The sequence below is a fragment of the Poecilia formosa genome, unplaced genomic scaffold (genome assembly GCF_000485575.1).
Source record: "Poecilia formosa unplaced genomic scaffold, Poecilia_formosa-5.1.2 Scaffold98, whole genome shotgun sequence".
Taxonomy (NCBI): Eukaryota; Metazoa; Chordata; class Actinopteri; order Cyprinodontiformes; family Poeciliidae; genus Poecilia; species Poecilia formosa.
Genome location: NW_006800037.1, coordinates 1292166 through 1309684, shown reverse-complemented (window position 1 = coordinate 1309684; position 17519 = coordinate 1292166). Strand labels below are relative to the sequence as shown.

Here is a 17519-nt window from a genome sequence, read left to right as displayed (position 1 = left end):
TAGCCCTGATCCACTGAATACCTCTTCCAGAGTTATGATGAGTATCTTGCTGATTATTTTGTTAATGCTTTCCTTGGCAATTCAGGTAGAGCGTCATATCTTGGTGGATTCACAGTTGTGCCGTAAGTGTTCAAAGTTTAAGATATCGTTTTTTTTATAACCTGCCCATTCTTTAAAATTCTCACCAACTTTATCCCTGGTTTTACGCTTTGTTCCTTCACTCATGTTTTCTAAAAAATAAAAAAATAAAAAATCTTTGAGACTTTTACAGAGCAGCTGTATTTTTATTCAGATCAAAACATACATGTGTGTAACCTGTTTGCTTGGCATATGTGTTCTACATTGTATTTAGTGGTTTCAGGATAAGGAGCTTTGAATCTTATTACCTCATTCAGTAAACAGAGATACAACCTTGGAATGCAATATTATTAAAAACAGATAATCAGCTCACTGATGTGGGAAAATAGCCACCCTCTTCCAACATTAGACATTATGTCTTCATCTTTGAGCGGCTTGCTGTAAATGTCTCATAGAAAGAGCTTGTTGAAGCAAGCTGTGCAGTAGGGCTTTCCATTCTGCTCCTTGAAGATCCCGTGGCTGAGTTGCCGCAGACAAAAGGCGCAAACAAAGTGCTCAGGATGAAACTTGCGATCGAGAGCTGAGACGCAGCGGCCGGTGATGGGCTTCCCACAACCCCCGCACAGGGTGCCCTGCCTGGAGTGAAAGTGGATGGTACAGAGGGGCCGACCGTCCAGTTCCATGAAACAGCCATCGCTAAACGGCTTCAGACAGTCCTGAATTTAAAAAGGAGAAGTAGAGGATAGTGGAGGATTAGGGTAAGCAAAAATGTCCAAATAAGAGTGTATATTGCCTGCTTAAAAAAAAACAAAAAAAAACAGTAAAATATTTGCAACAGTGTCTCAACTCTTCAAGACTGCGGTCACAGTTTTGGCAATGTAGTCTATGATTACTTTCCAAAATTTGCCTTCATGACTGCTTGGTAGCAAACAAGAGACGACTGGGAGATCAGCACCGAGGGGAAAAAATATCAATGGCGCATGTAGAAAACATTGATTATTTTAAACAAATTGTGATGAATGAAAAAGGTTATGTTTCTCATCCATATTCAAACGTGAGGAAGTGAGCAAAAGCTTTCAGTTGAACTTATGCCCACTTCATTCACACACAGTGGAGGGGACGGGAGGGATGACTGACTGGATGAAAAAATAAAAAAATACCCATTTGCAGTGGGATTAACACTGAGAATATATTAACAGCTTTGTCTTGTAAAATAACCTGTTATTTATAAGAAGGTTGGCTCTAATAAGGTGTTTGTTTGTTTGCATCATCCAGTCTGGGCACACCCCCAAGTTGTCCTGGAGCAAGGAGGTAAATATCCTATTGAGTTCCTAAATTCTGTTTCACATTCTCTTTTTTTCTTCTTCTTCTTTTTTTTTTTTTAAGAACCCTGTAATCTTTGATAATTAATTATTGGATATTAAACATATACTGTTTGGCCAGGGTTGGTGGTGCAGAGGTTGCATAAGTGTGTATGCCCTGAAGCTCAAACTTTATTGAAGAACCTAACTCCACTGTTCAGTCTTTTTGGGTAAATGCCTAACATCAATTAGAGTGAATGTAATTGATCACTAATAAAGTCCAGCTGTCCCAGCAAAAAATCTTCCCAACATTTGCTGATTTGCAACTTGTAGTTAAAGCCATAGCCAGTAGAAAGAGAACAAAGGCTCCAGAAGATCACGTTGTTCGAATGTTAAGGAGCTGCAGGAATATCTGCCAACTACTGGTTTTGTTTTTAAATGCGCAAATAAAATCTGTTCTCAACACAGGAGAGGAGCTGTTAAACATGAAGCTTTCTTTTAAAGTGAACGTCTAGATTTACAGGTTTTTTTTTAAATTATTATTATTTTAATTGGAACAAATCCAAAATGTAAAACACTAAATATCACCAAAAGAACACAAAAACTAAGGTGAACTCTGGTGACGGCAGCATCGTGGTCTGGAGTTACTTTTCTTCAAGCAGAACTGGGTTTTTTGACAAACGTGTATTGCAGCAAACGTAAGTCAGTATTGATCCAAAGCATTCGGGTTACTGGCTAGAATAATGCAATTTTCCTTCATCACCGTATTCCCAAGCATACCTTGAAGTCCACAAAATTATGACTTCATGGAAGTAAAGTTACATTTTAAGCATGGCATTGCAAAGCTAACGTCAAAAACAAAGTTTGACAGAAGCTTTGAGGGCTATGAATAAGACACGTCCACGTAGTCTGACAGGGTTGGGCAACGTTTGCCAGTTTGCTCACTCTGTTCTGTATAAAAGTTACCCCACCCTATCAAACTATTAACTCCAGTTAAGATGTGGAATGCAGATGCACTTCTACTAAAGCAGAAAGAGGGCTGAAAGGTATTCAACAAAGTTATAGTTTAAGACTGCACACTTATGTCATTGCTTCTTTTACACATTTTCTTTTCTCTTAACAGATATGCTTGATTTTTAGTTAGGTTGTACTGCACAAATATCACTGTATTGTGCTGTATATATTCACATTTATTGGGATTATATTCATGGACTTAAGTTGTTTGATTTTCTTGGTTTTTAAAAAATATATAAATTCAAAAGTAGAACAAACATAAAGGTGCCATTTTTACCTCTGATAAGTTTTCAGAACTCTGCGCAATTAGTATGTTCAAATGCCGCCGACCGAGTAAAGAGGGAAGTGCAACAGCAGACGGGACGGCGTTTGACCGACTGCTCTACACAGCGGTGGCTTTGAAGAGGATATAAAAGATACCCACACAGAGAGAATATGGTTTCCTTGATTTATCTGCAAGATTTCCACCGCAGCATTTTCATCGTGCATATGGTTTGCATCAGCCCCGTGGTCAAACCGATGCAAACAAAGCAAGTGTGTGGGTATTTGTCTCATTTATTCTCAAGGTTGTGTGTGAGCCGGAGCCGTGTGTGTGGTCTGTGTTGGAGGCTCACTGCGCAGACGAAGCACTCTGGATGCCAGGTGCCATTGGCTGCAGTCAGGTAGTTCTCTCTGACGGACTCCCCACAGCCTGAGCATTTGGGAGCAAAAAGGTGGTAGAAGTCCCTGCAGCAGTACGGTTTTCCGTCCTTCTCCAGGAAGCCTTGGATAGAGATGAGATACGCTGAAATGTGTGCTAAATATTATTTCTACGCTGAGGCAAATAAATTATCAAACATCTCACCGTCTGGCCCAAACAGATCTCCGCAGTGTGTGCAGAAGAAGTGCTCCGGGTGCCAAGTTTGGTCCAGAGCTGTCAAGATGTTCTGGTAGGGGAAAAAACAAAACAAAACAAACCAAAAAAAGACCAAAAATATTACATCTCTATTTTACTTTCTTTGGGGATTATTGAAGTTTGTCTCATCTCATGTAGCTAAATGTGAACAAACACAAAAAAAGTGAACAGTGAGCCACATGAAGGGAATCACCAGGGATGCTGCATTAGTTTCTGATTAATGTCTTTGGTCTGTACCATGAGGTAATCCCAGTTTGCAAAACCACCAGTATGGGTTTTCCTTTTATTTATTAGCATAACATGTGGTCTTGGCCATGAAGAAAAAAAAAATAAAAAAGCAACATCCAACATGTCATCATGCAATCATCGAAATTTTACTATGTGGATTAATGGATGTAAAATTTTGACTGGACATTTAGGATGTGAATCAAGAAACAAAAAGAGAAGCTGAGATTAAGTTTATTTAAAATGCTTTGCATAAAGCAAAATACTGCATATTTAGAGTTTCTCATTGTAATACCTGCAATATCGGCCCCTTGCAGTAGGCGCAGCGTGGAGAAAAGAGCTGATGGTAGTCTTTGTCACAATACGGCCGTCCCTCTCTCTCAAAGAAGCCTGTTGTGCTCAGCTCCTTCTTGCACACCATGCACACAAAGTGCTCAGGGTGCCACACCTCACCCAGAGCTGTGATCATCTAAATAACAATAGTCAAATGAAGTGAAAAAGACTGCTTTGGCTATATTTAAATTTAAAAAGGTCGCCTTTTACCTTTCCAACAATGCATTTGTTGCATGCAGCACAGTGGCCTTTGGCTGTGGTGCGCACACCAATCTTCTCCAGGTCCGAGCTCAGCCCTCCGAGCAGGTCATCTATAGAATCTGTTTTCTGTGTCTGGATCGAGGGTTTTGGGTTGGAACTTGCCGGGCCGCCGCTGCTGCTGCTATCGCTGTCCTTCTGCCCTGATCTCCCATCCTCGTCTTTTTTTTTTGTAAACTGCTTCTGTGTCAGTGGTGGAGGGGTTGATGGAGGTAAGTGGTTCTAAATAAAGATACATGGAAGTCAAAATGTCAGGTTTAGTCTTTACATGTGCTAAAGAGATTTAAGTGCTTAAGTGATCAAATACTGAAATATTATTTCAGGTTGTGCAATGGTGATGTTGGTGCAATACTGTCCTCTACTGTTAAACCTTAATAATTTATTTCATTTATAAAATGTCGCTCTACTGCACCCTCAGCATGTAGGTGGTTACCAAAAGCATCTCACTGAAGTTATTTCCATCTAAAGGGCAGTGTGAACTTTATTCACACATTTTTGTTGATATCTTTCGCTAAATTGGCAAAACAAGGTAAGATTTGAGTGTTTACTTGCAATAAAATGTTTTTCGTTGAGGAAAAAAAAGAGTAGACAATGATAAATTTCAATATCTTTAGTAAAAAATTAGTATTTGATTAAGTGTCCAATTTTTTTTCTCTCCCCATAATAGCACGGTTGCAATCAGAAATATTCAACTCATTAAATTTTATCTTATTAACAAGATGCAATATTTGGGTGCAACAAATGTGTTAACGTCACACATTTTAAATACCTATGAAATATTGTTTTAAAGCTGTGTGGAAATTTTAACAACCTGCAATGAATTTAAAACAATTCACTTTGTTTTAAGGCTTGTTGACACCAATCAAGCCTTTGGAAACTTAGTAAGGATTCTTCATTTGTTCCTTTTGTGAGGCAGACATAAGCACCACACAAGAAAAACAGAACAAATAAAGCTGTGAGAGATTATATCACCTCACCTGAAGGGCTGTAAGAAAATTTGCAAAAATATTAACTTTCCAGTATTATAAGGGTCATAAGTCCCCAGATTTGATCAAAATCCACTTTTCTACAAAGTATTTTTCTGCAAATGGGTTAAATCTTTTCTGATTCCAACTGTGCATCATTTCTTGGTAAACTCATTTTTACCAAGAAATCACTTCTATGAGACACTATTACACACAAAATGTGAATTGTGATCATTTATAACCATTTCCTGACACATCCAGGTCAACAGCTTTATACTGACCCCTTCTGCTAAACCCATCAGGTCTTGTAGGATAGACTCCAGTTCTAGAGTTGGTGAGTCCGGAGGCAGAGCGGCTGCAACAGGAGCGGGTAGGTCACTGTGTTAAAAACAAATGTCAAAAAATAAATTATAAATAAATACATGATGACACTTAAAAAACTTTGTGATAATAAAAAAGCATTTTGAGACCAAAATTACAGTTCTATTTTTTCCCCCCATGTTTTAGGTGCTTAACTAAATAATATTGGGAATAGATTTTGCCTAAGCAAATTTGGCTTTTAGATGCATTTTATGATGGTTGAAAGCGATTTAAAGTAAAATCCGAAAAAGCCGGAACAGCATAACTTAACTCATAAACAAATAAGTTATGAGCATGTGTCAAAAGTAGATTGAAACAAGAAGACATTGTTTTCAACACTTAAGTCCATTAAACACAAAATAGCTAATTATCTTCAAAATAAAATCATCATACTATGAAAAATTGATCTAAATTTGCAACCACATGAAATGCATGGTTTGGAATTGTCTTGCTCAAAGAAGCATTCAGATGAATGTGCTTAATTTTTTCTAAACTTTCAATATAAATTTTGTTCATAAAATACCATAGTGCTGTCTATGCTGTGTGCTTTTGTGCTAGTTAAAACCACACAAAGTTCAGATAATTTATGCGTTAAGCTAATTTGCAAAGGGTGTGCTTTCCTTTTATCCAGAACATTTGCTGCGCCAAAACATTGCATGCATGTGCCAAATTAATGAAGTGCTTTTACAATGAATGTCACACTGTAATCCATCAGATTATATGATTTATTTATGTTTTTCCGACTCAGAAGACATGCAGCCTTGTGGGATCCTGATGTTACATGTTTACTTCACATAGTGGAGTTTTAACTGGTGGAGACTAAAAAACCATGTTCTCATCATGGTCTGCAGGCTTTTAGTGGTTTCGGTTTACAACGAGCTGATCCTTTGCAAATATCTTGTTTTTCAGTTGTTACACGCCTTTTTTTTTTTTTTTTACTATAACTGTTTTAATTAGCTTTGATCCATTTATTTTGTTTGTGTCCTCCTTTGACACCATCCTTGTCCCGATCGCTGTCTTTGACTGACTACCACTTGAGCTTATTTCCAATTACTTCCTTCTGTGTGTTTACACAACTGCTTTGTTGTTTTGTTGCTGCCAAGATGTCGTTCAACTTATTTCACATGTCAGACATACTTGACACAAACTCTATCGTGTGGTAGGTACAACCACACACCCCACACTAGCTGTCGCTAATTATTATGCTAATTATTATAATTATGCATTCCAACAATATTTGACCACCATTGTTTTGCAAGGCAAATATGACAAACTGTATGAATATATTTGCTGTCTTGTAGAGACTTAATTTTTTACTGGTGATGATACAACAAAACACTAAAATTCTGTGTAAAATTCTGTTTAATCTTACACTAAAACACAGGACAAACAGCAGACAGGCATTTATACATTACCTGTAGACATTAGAGCCCGCTGAGCTTTTCTCTCTCTTTTTGTCTCCGACAAGAATGGCAGCCGGAGCCTGTGTGGACAACGAAGTTACATTGACATTTTGTTTACATATATTTTGGACCTTGATTTAGTCCATTTAAAATGATAAACATATTTCCTTCTCTTTTGTTCACCTGTCCACCAGTTGCAGTGGTGGCTTCTTGGAGACTGTTTGAGCCTGTAGGACTCAAAGCCAGCTCCTCCAACAGCAAATCTGCAGAAGAATGCAACTCGTGAAGCTTCATAGCGACTTACGGGTTGTGGTGCAACAGACTCATCTCGAGTAGTGTTAATGTTATAGCTGAGAACATAATTGTGCTTGTTAACCAGCACAAAACATAGATTTTTTTTTTTGCAGGGTAGTGAATTTCCTGTGAGGAGAAAGATGCAAACAAACTGAGGTTGTTTCATAAAAGTCGACTTCCTGAGGAAATGAGAACATGCTACGCTGCAGAAGTGAAACTTGTCTTAATGTCACAAGAATGTGGTGACAAATGCTGAGGCGATCTCATGCCATCTTTTTGCAACGCGTTATTAAAAGGGAAACCTGGAGATAAACAATTAAGCATATCCAACATGCGTTGTACTGGTCTAGAGCGAAAGAGTCAAAATTTTGGTCGCTAAAAAGACAGCTAGACGTCAAGTTTGAAGCAAGGAGCACGTTGTAGATATTGCGATTACTTTCAAACTGCTCATTTGCATTTACATGTTGTTAGATCAGCATTTCTCAAGCACAGTCAGCAGAATCTGTATGTTGTAAAACAAAACAACTTACTAAAAAGCAATTGGTTGGTAAAACAAATTAAAAAAAAAGATCAATTACAATTTCTCATGATAGACCCAAAACGATATTGTTTGTAGTAAATCCTGAACAACACAGATGTGTTTATATAGTTGATCTTGGTCAGTAATCTTAATTGTGTATTAAAGCTTCATATATATGCAGTTTTCATGTTATCATCAGCAAAGAAAGAAAGTCACCTTACCGAGTTCATCCATGTTGTTTCCTGCTCTCAACACTTGGGTGTGTGTGCTTTTTTTTCTTTACTGCTGGTTTGTCACTGGGGCAACAAGCCTTGTTTCTCATCAGATCTACACCACTACTTCCTGCAAGGAAGTTTTTTTCTTTTTTTTGTTACCATAATAAGATCTAATGCTGCGTGATATCGCAGTTCAAGGATCAAACCTTCAAGTTTTATCTTGATCTTGCAACATTTTCTCACATTTTATACTCAGTTTTGAAATGTGCTTGAAATAAATTGTGCATGCTACTTGTTAGTGTGAATGGTAAAAGATTACAACAACGTGTTTATAGTACCAGAACTATTTTAACAATTGTAATGGGTTTAATAAGACATTTATACATACAGCGAGATATGTACGTTTTACTTGCTGAAGTGTATCACCGTAAAGATGAAAGTAGGTTATAAATTGATGCAAAGGCATCTCAGTGGAGGTAGTTTAACAACTCACATATTAATTTAGTACAGACACATTTAGTTAATATTTTGAAATGAAAACATGACTTGAATGTTCACACAAACGCATTGAGGCAACAAAGGCAAAAATGTGATCTTTGTATTTGTCTAAAAAAAGACATCACAATTGGGCGGTACTGAATGCTCCCTTTGATGGTAAACTGAACTAAAAGTGATTCTGAAAGTCATCAAGGTCGCAGAATTATGGCTTAAACCTGACATGTAGGGAGGCAGCGTTCATAAACTTATTTTTATTTTATTTTTTTTTTGTAAAACTCAGCTAAAGTTGCTAAGAACAAAAGTTCCTGCAATATAAATGGTTGCATTCCAAAGTGACAGATACACATGGTTGCAATTAATGATTATTACAATGACAAAATGAAACACTGCACATCAACAGTATAGTTATTAAAACAATACCACAACGCTGCATGTAGCAACCAGCAATATAAAACTGCCATTAATGTAATAACTTGTAAACAATGTGATCAAGGCTTTTTTTTATCCAATCCTGTAATACCAATGAGGAAGTAAGTTATATGACTGACCCAATCCTGTAATACCAATGAGGAAGTAAGTTATATGACTGACATATCACTTTTTTAAAAAGTATTTAAGATTTAATAACTCTTAAATAATTGCTTATATTATAATACCCAAGTTTGCAATTTTAGGTAATTTGGTATGGCTGCAAAACCCAGTTGAAAAATATATTATATATATATATATATATTTTAAAACATAATGTGTAGATATAAAAATTCATAATTGTATAGACTGACAAATAATCTAGAATTAATTTCTAGGAAGTGTTTTCTAATAAGTGTTCCTTTGTGCTTTGCCAATTACCAGTCAATAATGTAATGAGTTACTATTGGCAAAGTTGAATTGCATGACTGGCTAAAAAGTTTTATCAAATTTTCACATAATAGCCTTTAATACATTTAATACAGGCAAAATATTAAGTTACTTTCAAATATTGTGGAATTAGCCATCACTAGTTGGCACAGTGTCTAATAAATGGACCACAATATGTCTCAAAGCTAAAAAGAAAATTACTTCTTGTAGGACATGTCCAAAAATGCTAAAAATAAATAAATAAATAAATAAATAAATAAATAAATAAATAAATAAATAAATAAATAAATAAATTAAAAGATAAATGAGAAGTATGGATCAGATGTCCAAATCACCTCAGCAGAGTCCTTTAGAGATGGGGTACAAGTGGGTCCATCTGGATCCTTAACTGGAAATGGGAACTACTCCTTACCTTATTATTGAGGCTGAACATAGTAAAATGATATCCGATACTAATTTTGACTGCTTACATCCAGGACGTCTTTCTGTTTTCTCAAATACAGTGAAAGCTCCCCTTACAGTTTTTATTATTATTTCTAAGATCCCACGACAACTGACCAAAACAGGGCCTCCTCAAGCAAAATGTTGTCAACACATTGCTGGTTGCTACGTGAACATTATATTTTTAAAATCATTAAAAGAGCCAGAATCATCTTTAAATCTCTGCTGCCACTCCACCTTGACGATGTCAGGTATGCCACTCTGATTTGCATGTAGTTTTCATCATTTGAAAGCGCAAACCGACATGCAGGTCGTTCTAATGAGCCTCTCTTATCTGTGAACAATTTCGACCAAAATGATCAGACAAACAATATTTTCTGAGACCTAATGAAGCGTTAAATCTATATTTTAAAAACGTATTTCACTTTTGTCGTTGCCTAGTTCTCTATGTTCATTTTCAACACCATGTGGCAGTCACCTGCGTTATCTCGCACCACTTTGGTTGCAACCACTTAGTAAAACATGAGGGACATCAGCTGCGAATATGTTTAACAATTGAAGCTAATTCAAGGGTACATTTTCCGATTATAATGCTCGAATGTTTTTAAATATCATGCTTGACACTTTTTATGCGTCATTTAAAGCAATTGAATCCTGTACTGTCATTGATACTTTTCATCTTTTTATTCGCCCCTGTTTGATGGTTTAGTCGTTCCCGGAAGAACCAGTGTTTACAGCAGCGCAGTAATAGTTGGAGGTATAGAGTCGAACTTAAATAGGAACTATGTGTGGGGTTTTTTTAGAGTTGTAATATATTGTTAATGCATTTGTCTAAATTACCAATAACCTGTGATAAAAATGACGGTTTGGACGAGAAAGAGCGGCCGACAAGCTGGCTAGCGTTGCTGGGTTAGCCAGCGAGGCGAGAGTAGCAGCAGCTGCTAACTTAGCACGGAGCGGCTGCTGGTCCATCCAGTCCAGGATCTCAGGTATGTCCGCCTCACCCTCAAACAGGTGTTCAGGTGTACGTGTGTCGGAGACAAGCAGTCGCATCGGTTCGTTTCCCCGTGTTCGGCAGGGAGACAAGCGGCCATGGGTGCAGAGAGCAGCGCGGCGCGGGGTTGCACTCTGCTGGAGGAGCCGCTGCTGACCCTGCCCTCCGGACCCACCATGTACTCGGCGGTTCTCCAGGACGGGAAGCCTGCTTCTGTGTTTGTTCACAAGCGGGACAATGAAGAGAAAGTCAACAAAACTGCTAAGGTGAGCTCGCATAAAGGCCTTTCTCCGGAGCTGTGGAATATTTGCACTTGCTGCATTTTGTTTACTCCTTATTCCTATAATAAGCTGCCATTGCAAAACAATTTCGTTCAGTGTAGGATGGAGATTTTGCCTCCTCAATCAATTTAAAAAGATAATATTAGCTACAGACGTGCATTTATTATAAAAGTCTCTCAAAGACTAAGCAAACTTGTGTGAAACTGTCTAATACACAAGTTTTGAGATTAAAACAAGTCTTCATTTTTGATAACTTTTCATGGCAGCAATTTGCGTCTGGGTTGTAACAGAGGATAATCAGAAAACTCATTTGTACATTGTTTTATCCCTGCTACTAAATGACCTGCTAGCATTTCTAAAGTGGCCATAGTTTAAACAAGGTTGCTGATATCACTTTCATTTTGATTACGTTAGAAGAGCAGAGTGGTTACTTAAATAGGAGTTTGCCTCAAATCCTTCTTTGTCAACCAAGATTGTAATGAAACAAGTGGTATTTTCAATACTTAATATTTAAAGAGCATATCAGGTTGGAAAGGTTGCACCCAAATCAACAATTAGCTCACTAGTGGAGAGCAATTCATACCCAAGAAATGATATAAAGAGTCTGGGGCCATTTCTTGAAGACTATTCAACGACTCAGTGCCCTGCATGTACAGGTGTGTCCCTTCAGACAGCTGAATAACTTGTTCAGTTTGCCATTCTGTTTTATAGCAGCCTGTAATAAACCATTTATTTCATTCAGATGTGTTCAACTTGGAAGCACCCTGGCTCTTGAGGACAGGAGTCGGACACGTCGGCACTATAGGAAAGGGTTGCCAGCAGACAGATTTAAGCATTTCTGTGCACACATAGCTTTGAGCAGTAGCCTTGTGTCATGTAGCAGGAAAGACTCAAACATGGAGAAACAAACCCTGAGCAACGGACCAAGAATGATTTGGTGATTAATAATAATATAATAGAGCACTATGTTTTAGGGCAGAAGTGATATCCAAGTGGCTCAGGGATAAAAGCACTGAAATGTGTCCTTGAACAGGAAGCTCTCAAAGTTTCTGCAAATTTACCTTCCCGTTCGCCGTTTCTCCTAGAGGTTCACACCACTTTGCAACTCCAAAGCAAAGAAATATTGACTTATTTCTTTGATGAAATGTGTTTAAAAACACAATGTCCTCTTAATGAAATAGGCTTTGGTTTGACTGCTTTGAAGAGCTTGTGAACGTCTAATGCTTTAAGTTGTATTCATAAAATACCAAGCATTTGAAATGCATATTTTACAGACACAAAACAAATGTGGCAGAATCAATTTTAAGCGCACAACTAATGAAGCCACTTTTCACGCCCTGCAGCATCTGAAGACGCTGAGGCACCCGTGTCTGCTCCGCTTCCTGTCCTGCTCGGTGCAGGACGGCGGCATCCACCTCGTGACGGAACACGTCCAGCCGCTGGAGCTGCTGTTGGACAGCCTGTCCCCGGAGGAAATCTGCTCAGGCATCTACGATGTCCTGCAGGCACTCGTCTTTCTGCACGAGAGGGTGAGCGAGATTAGGACCCATTTGCTTCTGTTGCCAGCGACCCGGGTGGACATTTGCCACTCTTGCCTCTCTTGTGTTGAAACCTGGCTGCATCTCGTTGCCCAGGGTAAATCGAGCCACAACAACGTCTGCCTTTCCTCTGTGTTCGTCAGTGAAGACGGCCACTGGAAGCTGGGAGGGATGGAGACCGTGTGCAAGTTCTCTGAAGCAACTCCAGAGGTAGAAGACGGAATAATAGCAGATTCATTGTTATCAAATATTCTTTGGGTGGATTTTCACATGCGCGTTAAAAGATTAAAGAAGTTTTGGAACTTGGTTTTCAACGGATCAGTTAATTTGACTGTATTTCTGTGTCAGTTTCTCGATAGCATTCAGAGTGCTAGAGAGGCCTCCTGTGTTCCTCCTGAAGAGCAGGTCAGTGAGTTTGACTTTATCACAAAAATGTGGAAAAAATTCTCCCTCCTACATTTTCATTAAAAACAAAAGACATTGTTGACAGGTGGAAGGCTTTCAAATCCTTCCAGACAACCATGCTCACGCTCGGGACTGTTACTCGTTTGGTACAATGGTGGAGGCTCTGGTCCCTCTGCTGAGTGACTATGGTGAGTGTAGATGACTTGATGAAAATCTGGTTGTAAATTGTTAAATTTCACTTCTTTTTCTTCCTCTGCTCTTCTTTTCTGTGTCGTTTCTAGTGTCGCAAGAGCTCTCCGACGGTCTGACAAAAACCCTGCAGGCAGGCCTGCTGAACTCTGACCCCCTGGCTCGACCTCCACTCAGCTCCTTGCTCAATCATAGCTTCTTCAGGTTCTTGTGCATTTCTTTTATTAGCATTTGGAGCATTTTATACTCACAAAACTGTGATTTTAAACACAACGCTATTTTTTTTTCTTCTGTGAATAGGAATGACTTTCTGGAAATACTGAATTTTCTGAAGTCCCTCACTCTGAAGACTGAAGAGGAAAAAAATGAATTTTTTAAGTAATAATTTGTTTTGTTTAAATCTAATATTAGGTGTACTCATAATTTGCAATGCATTGCAAACGTATTGATATCCCGTAAGATATTGTACATTTGTCACGTTATAACCACGTACTGTAAGCTGCAAGAGCAGAAGGGGCTGAATATAAATATTACATTCTTAAGACTTTCAACTTTCATCCATCACATACAATCCAATAAAAATACATTAAGGTTTATACTTGCAATGTGACAAATGTTTAAACCGTTTTAGGAGTCTGAATACTTTGAAAAGGGATTGTAAATTTTAATGGCGTCTGAATTTTCTTTGGTGTTATTTTTTTTTTATATTTCAGGTTTCTCCTTGACCGAGTCCAGAACCTTCCTGAAGAGCTGATTGCTTCACGCCTTGTCCCCAAACTTCTCCACTCCCTTGTTTTTGCAGAACCCATGGCCGTCAAGAGCTTCCTCCCTCATCTGTTAAGACCAAAAAAGGGTAATATGGCATTTTATCAAGAATATGTCAAGTAACTTGAAAAAGAGATGCTTAAATGTTTAAGCAAAGTAAATGCATAACTAAAAACTCATAATTTCACCTCTGTGGTCAGATTCCAGTCAAGATGATGGCAGTGAGGATTGTCTGCTGTCTGTGTCCCTTCATCGGAAACATGTGATTCCTCAGCTGCTTAAACTCTACCAAGTAAACGAAGAGCACATTCGGATTGTGCTCTTGACTCACATCCACATCTACGCCGAATTCTTCTCCCACGATGAACTAAAAAATCAGATTCTACCTCAGGTAAAAAGCTCAGTTTTGTATTACTCAACACACGCAGTTAAAGGTGTCGAGGTGTTTTGGGTTTGTTTCAGTTTAGTGCAGCACAAGCAGCTAGACCAGAAAATCATTTGTTTTAGTTGTAGTCTTGGTCCTGTTGGTTCGGGGCAAAAGTTATGCCGCATATTATCAACCAAATTTGACAATACATGTCCTATTATCATCAAATGTTACTTCTGTTTTTTGTGATTGAAGTATTTTTGGCATGTAAACCCCAACTGCCATCACTTACCTACTCCTGGTTGTGAAGTTGGTGTTGAATAGTAAAACATAAAGAGAGAAATATAACTGTCAGATTTCAGGTTTATTTCAGGTTATATCACAATGATAAGAAACGAAGGGCTAAAACTAGTTGATGTAAAGTTACCAAACAAAAGTAGTCAACATCCATGAGTAATTGACAGACCAAATCTTCACCATTTAACTTAAGAACTTGTCGTCATCAGCAGCATGCCCAAGTGGTGTCCCCCAGGGATGTAATCTTGGTCCCTTTCTGTTCTTTTTACACCTGCTTGTATTTGACGTCGAGTTTAAAGTAGCATCCGTTTTACTTACAATTTTGAAAACAAAAGAAACAGTTAATACAATTTGGACAACATGACCATATCCTTCTTTGTGAGTTAGGGCCAGTAAAAATATCCACATTTTGGTTTCCTTCAAAATCCTGAATGTTATTTTTAAAACAATTTTTCCATCCATACAATGACGAATGCAAGTGTTAAAACCATTTAATATTATTATTTTTTTTACTTTATGATTCTTGCTCAGGTCAAGACATTTCTCTCATTCTTACACTTCTGGAGAAGTTATCAGTGCCTTTATTTCTTTCAGTCAGCCTTATTCTCATATTTCTGAATGTTTTGTCTGCACCTCTAGGATGCAGCCTAGTGCTTTATAAACTGTTTTATATAAATTTAGTCTCCACTTTTTTTTTTTTTTTTTTTTTTTTTTTTACTGGGTACAGGTTTTGTTGGGGATGAGAGACACCAATGACTCTCTGGTTGCCATGACTCTCCAAAGTCTTGCTGTGTTGGTGCCTTTGCTGGGAGCTCAAGTGGTTGTTGGTGGAGACAGAAGCAAGGTCTTTAAACGCACAACACCAAGTTTTACCAGGTCTGCAGAGGTCACACCTGAAAGTAAGGAACTCCTTATTGAGATAAAAGCTGACACAGCTATTGTTGGACTCCACGTTTAGTGTCCAAAAGGATTATCCAGATCAATTTAATCCATTTAAAAATTTGTAAACAAGTGTCAAATAATGTTTTCTTACTAGCATATGGAGGGTAGAAACAGGTTTTACCGACAGCACGCACTAATGATATTTTACTTGTATTCCTTAGCTTCTCCTGTCCACATAGTTGGAAGCTCAAACTCTCAGATGGTTCAACCCTCCAAAATCCTGAATATGCTCCCCAAACCATCAGAGACCAAAGGCTCAGACTTCAGCCACGTGGGAAACTTGACAGGCACACAAGAGAAGCCCAGGGTGATTCCGCCATCATCTGGTAAGACCTTTATGCTGTTTAAGTTGGGTGTCGACTTTATTGTAGCTGAAATTCAGTGTGGCCTCTTTGTTGTGTTTTCCAGATAACAGCCGAAAAATGCCTTTAACCTTAAACGGCTTTCATCGGGATAATAATAGACAGGAAGTGTTCCTCGGTTCGGAGCAGGCTGACAGGCTGGAGGGCCCTGTGGAGGACTGGCCTGACTGGAGTGAAAACGATGTGGGAGAAAGTAGAAATGCGCAGTCTGTCCACATCCACATTGAGGCATCAGAGGGAGTTGATGCTATTGGCAGCAGCCTCCCAAATGAGAACGCAGAGGAGGAGCCTTGGGATGACTTTGAGGATCCTGAACCGACGTCGGATCTCTCCCCTACAGCTCCTTCTGCAGATTCACTGATTCTAACACCTTCCAGACGGAGCACCACTACGTCCGCTGATCAAATTACTGAAGCGTTGACACTAAAATCCTCGAAACCCCTAAAGCTGACCTCGGCGCTGTATCAGTCGACACAGGGTAAGAGTGCTTCCTCATTGGACGATGACTGGAGTCAAAAGGATTTCCAGAAACCACTAAGCCCATCAGCCCCAGTGCCCAAATCAACAGTGCCAACGAAGAGCGACAGGACAGGAGGCCTGGGAGATGAGTTCACTATTAAGGTGAAAAAGAAGGTAGAGCAAGACCCAGAACTGGATTTGTTTGCAGACATGGTGCCGGACATCAAGTTATCTTCAACCGTTCTGCTGCCTCTAGAGGAGAGAAGTGTGCATGTCGCAGGAACGTCAGCAGTCTTTTCAGATAAAACTCTTGAGATGGACTCAGCCATTGATACTGTAACCCTCACTGCCAAGTTTGCAGCAGCTAACCCGTCTGAGGTGGGTTTTTCAATTGTTATTGAATCCATTTATGGTAGATGAATCATTATATAGAGACTTATTTTAAAGTTGTATTTGTAATTGGAAAAACCAAGTCAGTTAGTGATCAAATGTGTGTGGGTCACTAGATTAATTATGTTTGGCTGTCACAACTAACTAACTTGCGCGATTGAAAGTTTTGATTCTGCTTGATAATTTATGCCCAAAGAATGTTGGTTTTATGACTTTCAAATGTACCGTTTTAATAAAGATGTTTCACTTGTTCCTGTTTTGGTCCGTTTTTTTAAGGCTGAGGCAGATGGCTGGGGAGATGGAGATGACCTCAACTGGGAGGATGAGAATGCCTGGTGATGGCGACTGACGCTAAACTCAATCTGGAGCAAAACACTCAACCACTGGAAACCTTTAATCCATGCACCACATCTGGAGCGCCACTGTCCCACAAAGCTGGAAGGAGCTTCTCATAAAACGATGCAGTCTGATCAAGGAGGGCCAAAATTTTTTTATCGCTGTTTATTATGGGAACGTGGTGATACATGGGCTGCCCGATGGTGCTAGACCTGGACAGAAGAAGCCATTTGTAATTGTTTGCCAGTTGACATTAGTCACCTCAGTAATGGTTAAGAATCCTAACTAGAGGTAAATGGCGTTGCTTTCATTTGCTCTTTTTTTATGTGCCAAATCAACTGTTAGCATCAAGCTCAAGATACATTTTTAGCAGGACAAAGGTTGATTTCTTAAAGGCTTGCACTTTGAATGAATGTGAAATAGAAAATATATTTATTTGAGCTTTTTGGTTGGTGGTGAAATAAACATTTTGCTGCAAAAAATGTTTTTCTGTCTTTACGTCATGTCACAGAACCAATAAGAAAAAATATGACTGA

At 38.7% G+C, this 17519-nt stretch overlaps 2 protein-coding genes across 2 annotated transcripts; one reads left to right on the top strand and one right to left on the bottom strand.

Annotated features, from left to right (window-relative positions):
- Positions 1–263: 263 nt before the first annotated feature.
- On the bottom strand, positions 264–7998 carry lpxn (leupaxin). The gene is made up of 9 exons (XM_007558730.2): positions 7868–7998; positions 7016–7095; positions 6845–6912; positions 5351–5447; positions 4057–4326; positions 3809–3982; positions 3238–3319; positions 3008–3156; positions 264–794 (listed from the first exon to the last, which is right to left on the bottom strand). The coding sequence occupies exons 1-9, from the start codon at positions 7878–7880 to the stop codon at positions 528–530; spliced, it is 1200 nt and encodes a 399-aa protein (XP_007558792.1). The 5' UTR covers positions 7881–7998; the 3' UTR covers positions 264–527.
- A 2320-nt stretch (positions 7999–10318) lies between these two features.
- Positions 10319–17459, top strand: scyl3 (SCY1-like, kinase-like 3). The gene is made up of 14 exons (XM_007558727.2): positions 10319–10647; positions 10737–10918; positions 12277–12462; positions 12568–12681; positions 12820–12876; positions 12962–13064; positions 13158–13269; positions 13366–13443; positions 13779–13918; positions 14031–14221; positions 15222–15393; positions 15598–15762; positions 15845–16635; positions 16924–17459. The coding sequence occupies exons 2-14, from the start codon at positions 10751–10753 to the stop codon at positions 16984–16986; spliced, it is 2340 nt and encodes a 779-aa protein (XP_007558789.1). The 5' UTR covers positions 10319–10647; positions 10737–10750; the 3' UTR covers positions 16987–17459.
- The last annotated feature ends 60 nt before the right edge of the window (positions 17460–17519 follow it).

Bases quoted from the DNA above. Each gene is read 5' to 3' on its own strand.
- lpxn (XM_007558730.2), bottom strand. The intron at 3,320-3,808 runs GTATTACAATGA...TTCCCCTACCAG, and splicing joins GCAAGGGGCCGATATTGCAG to AACATCTTGACAGCTCTGGA. The intron at 795-3,007 runs GTGAGCCTCCAA...TTTTAAATTCAG, and splicing joins CAGAGTGCTTCGTCTGCGCA to GACTGTCTGAAGCCGTTTAG.
- scyl3 (XM_007558727.2), top strand. From the start codon at position 10,751: ATGGGTGCAGAGAGCAGCGCGGCGCGGGGTTGCACTCTGCTGGAGGAG. The intron at 12,463-12,567 runs GTGAGCGAGATT...CTCGTTGCCCAG, and splicing joins TCGTCTTTCTGCACGAGAGG to GGTAAATCGAGCCACAACAA. The intron at 16,636-16,923 runs GTGGGTTTTTCA...CGTTTTTTTAAG, and splicing joins CAGCAGCTAACCCGTCTGAG to GCTGAGGCAGATGGCTGGGG.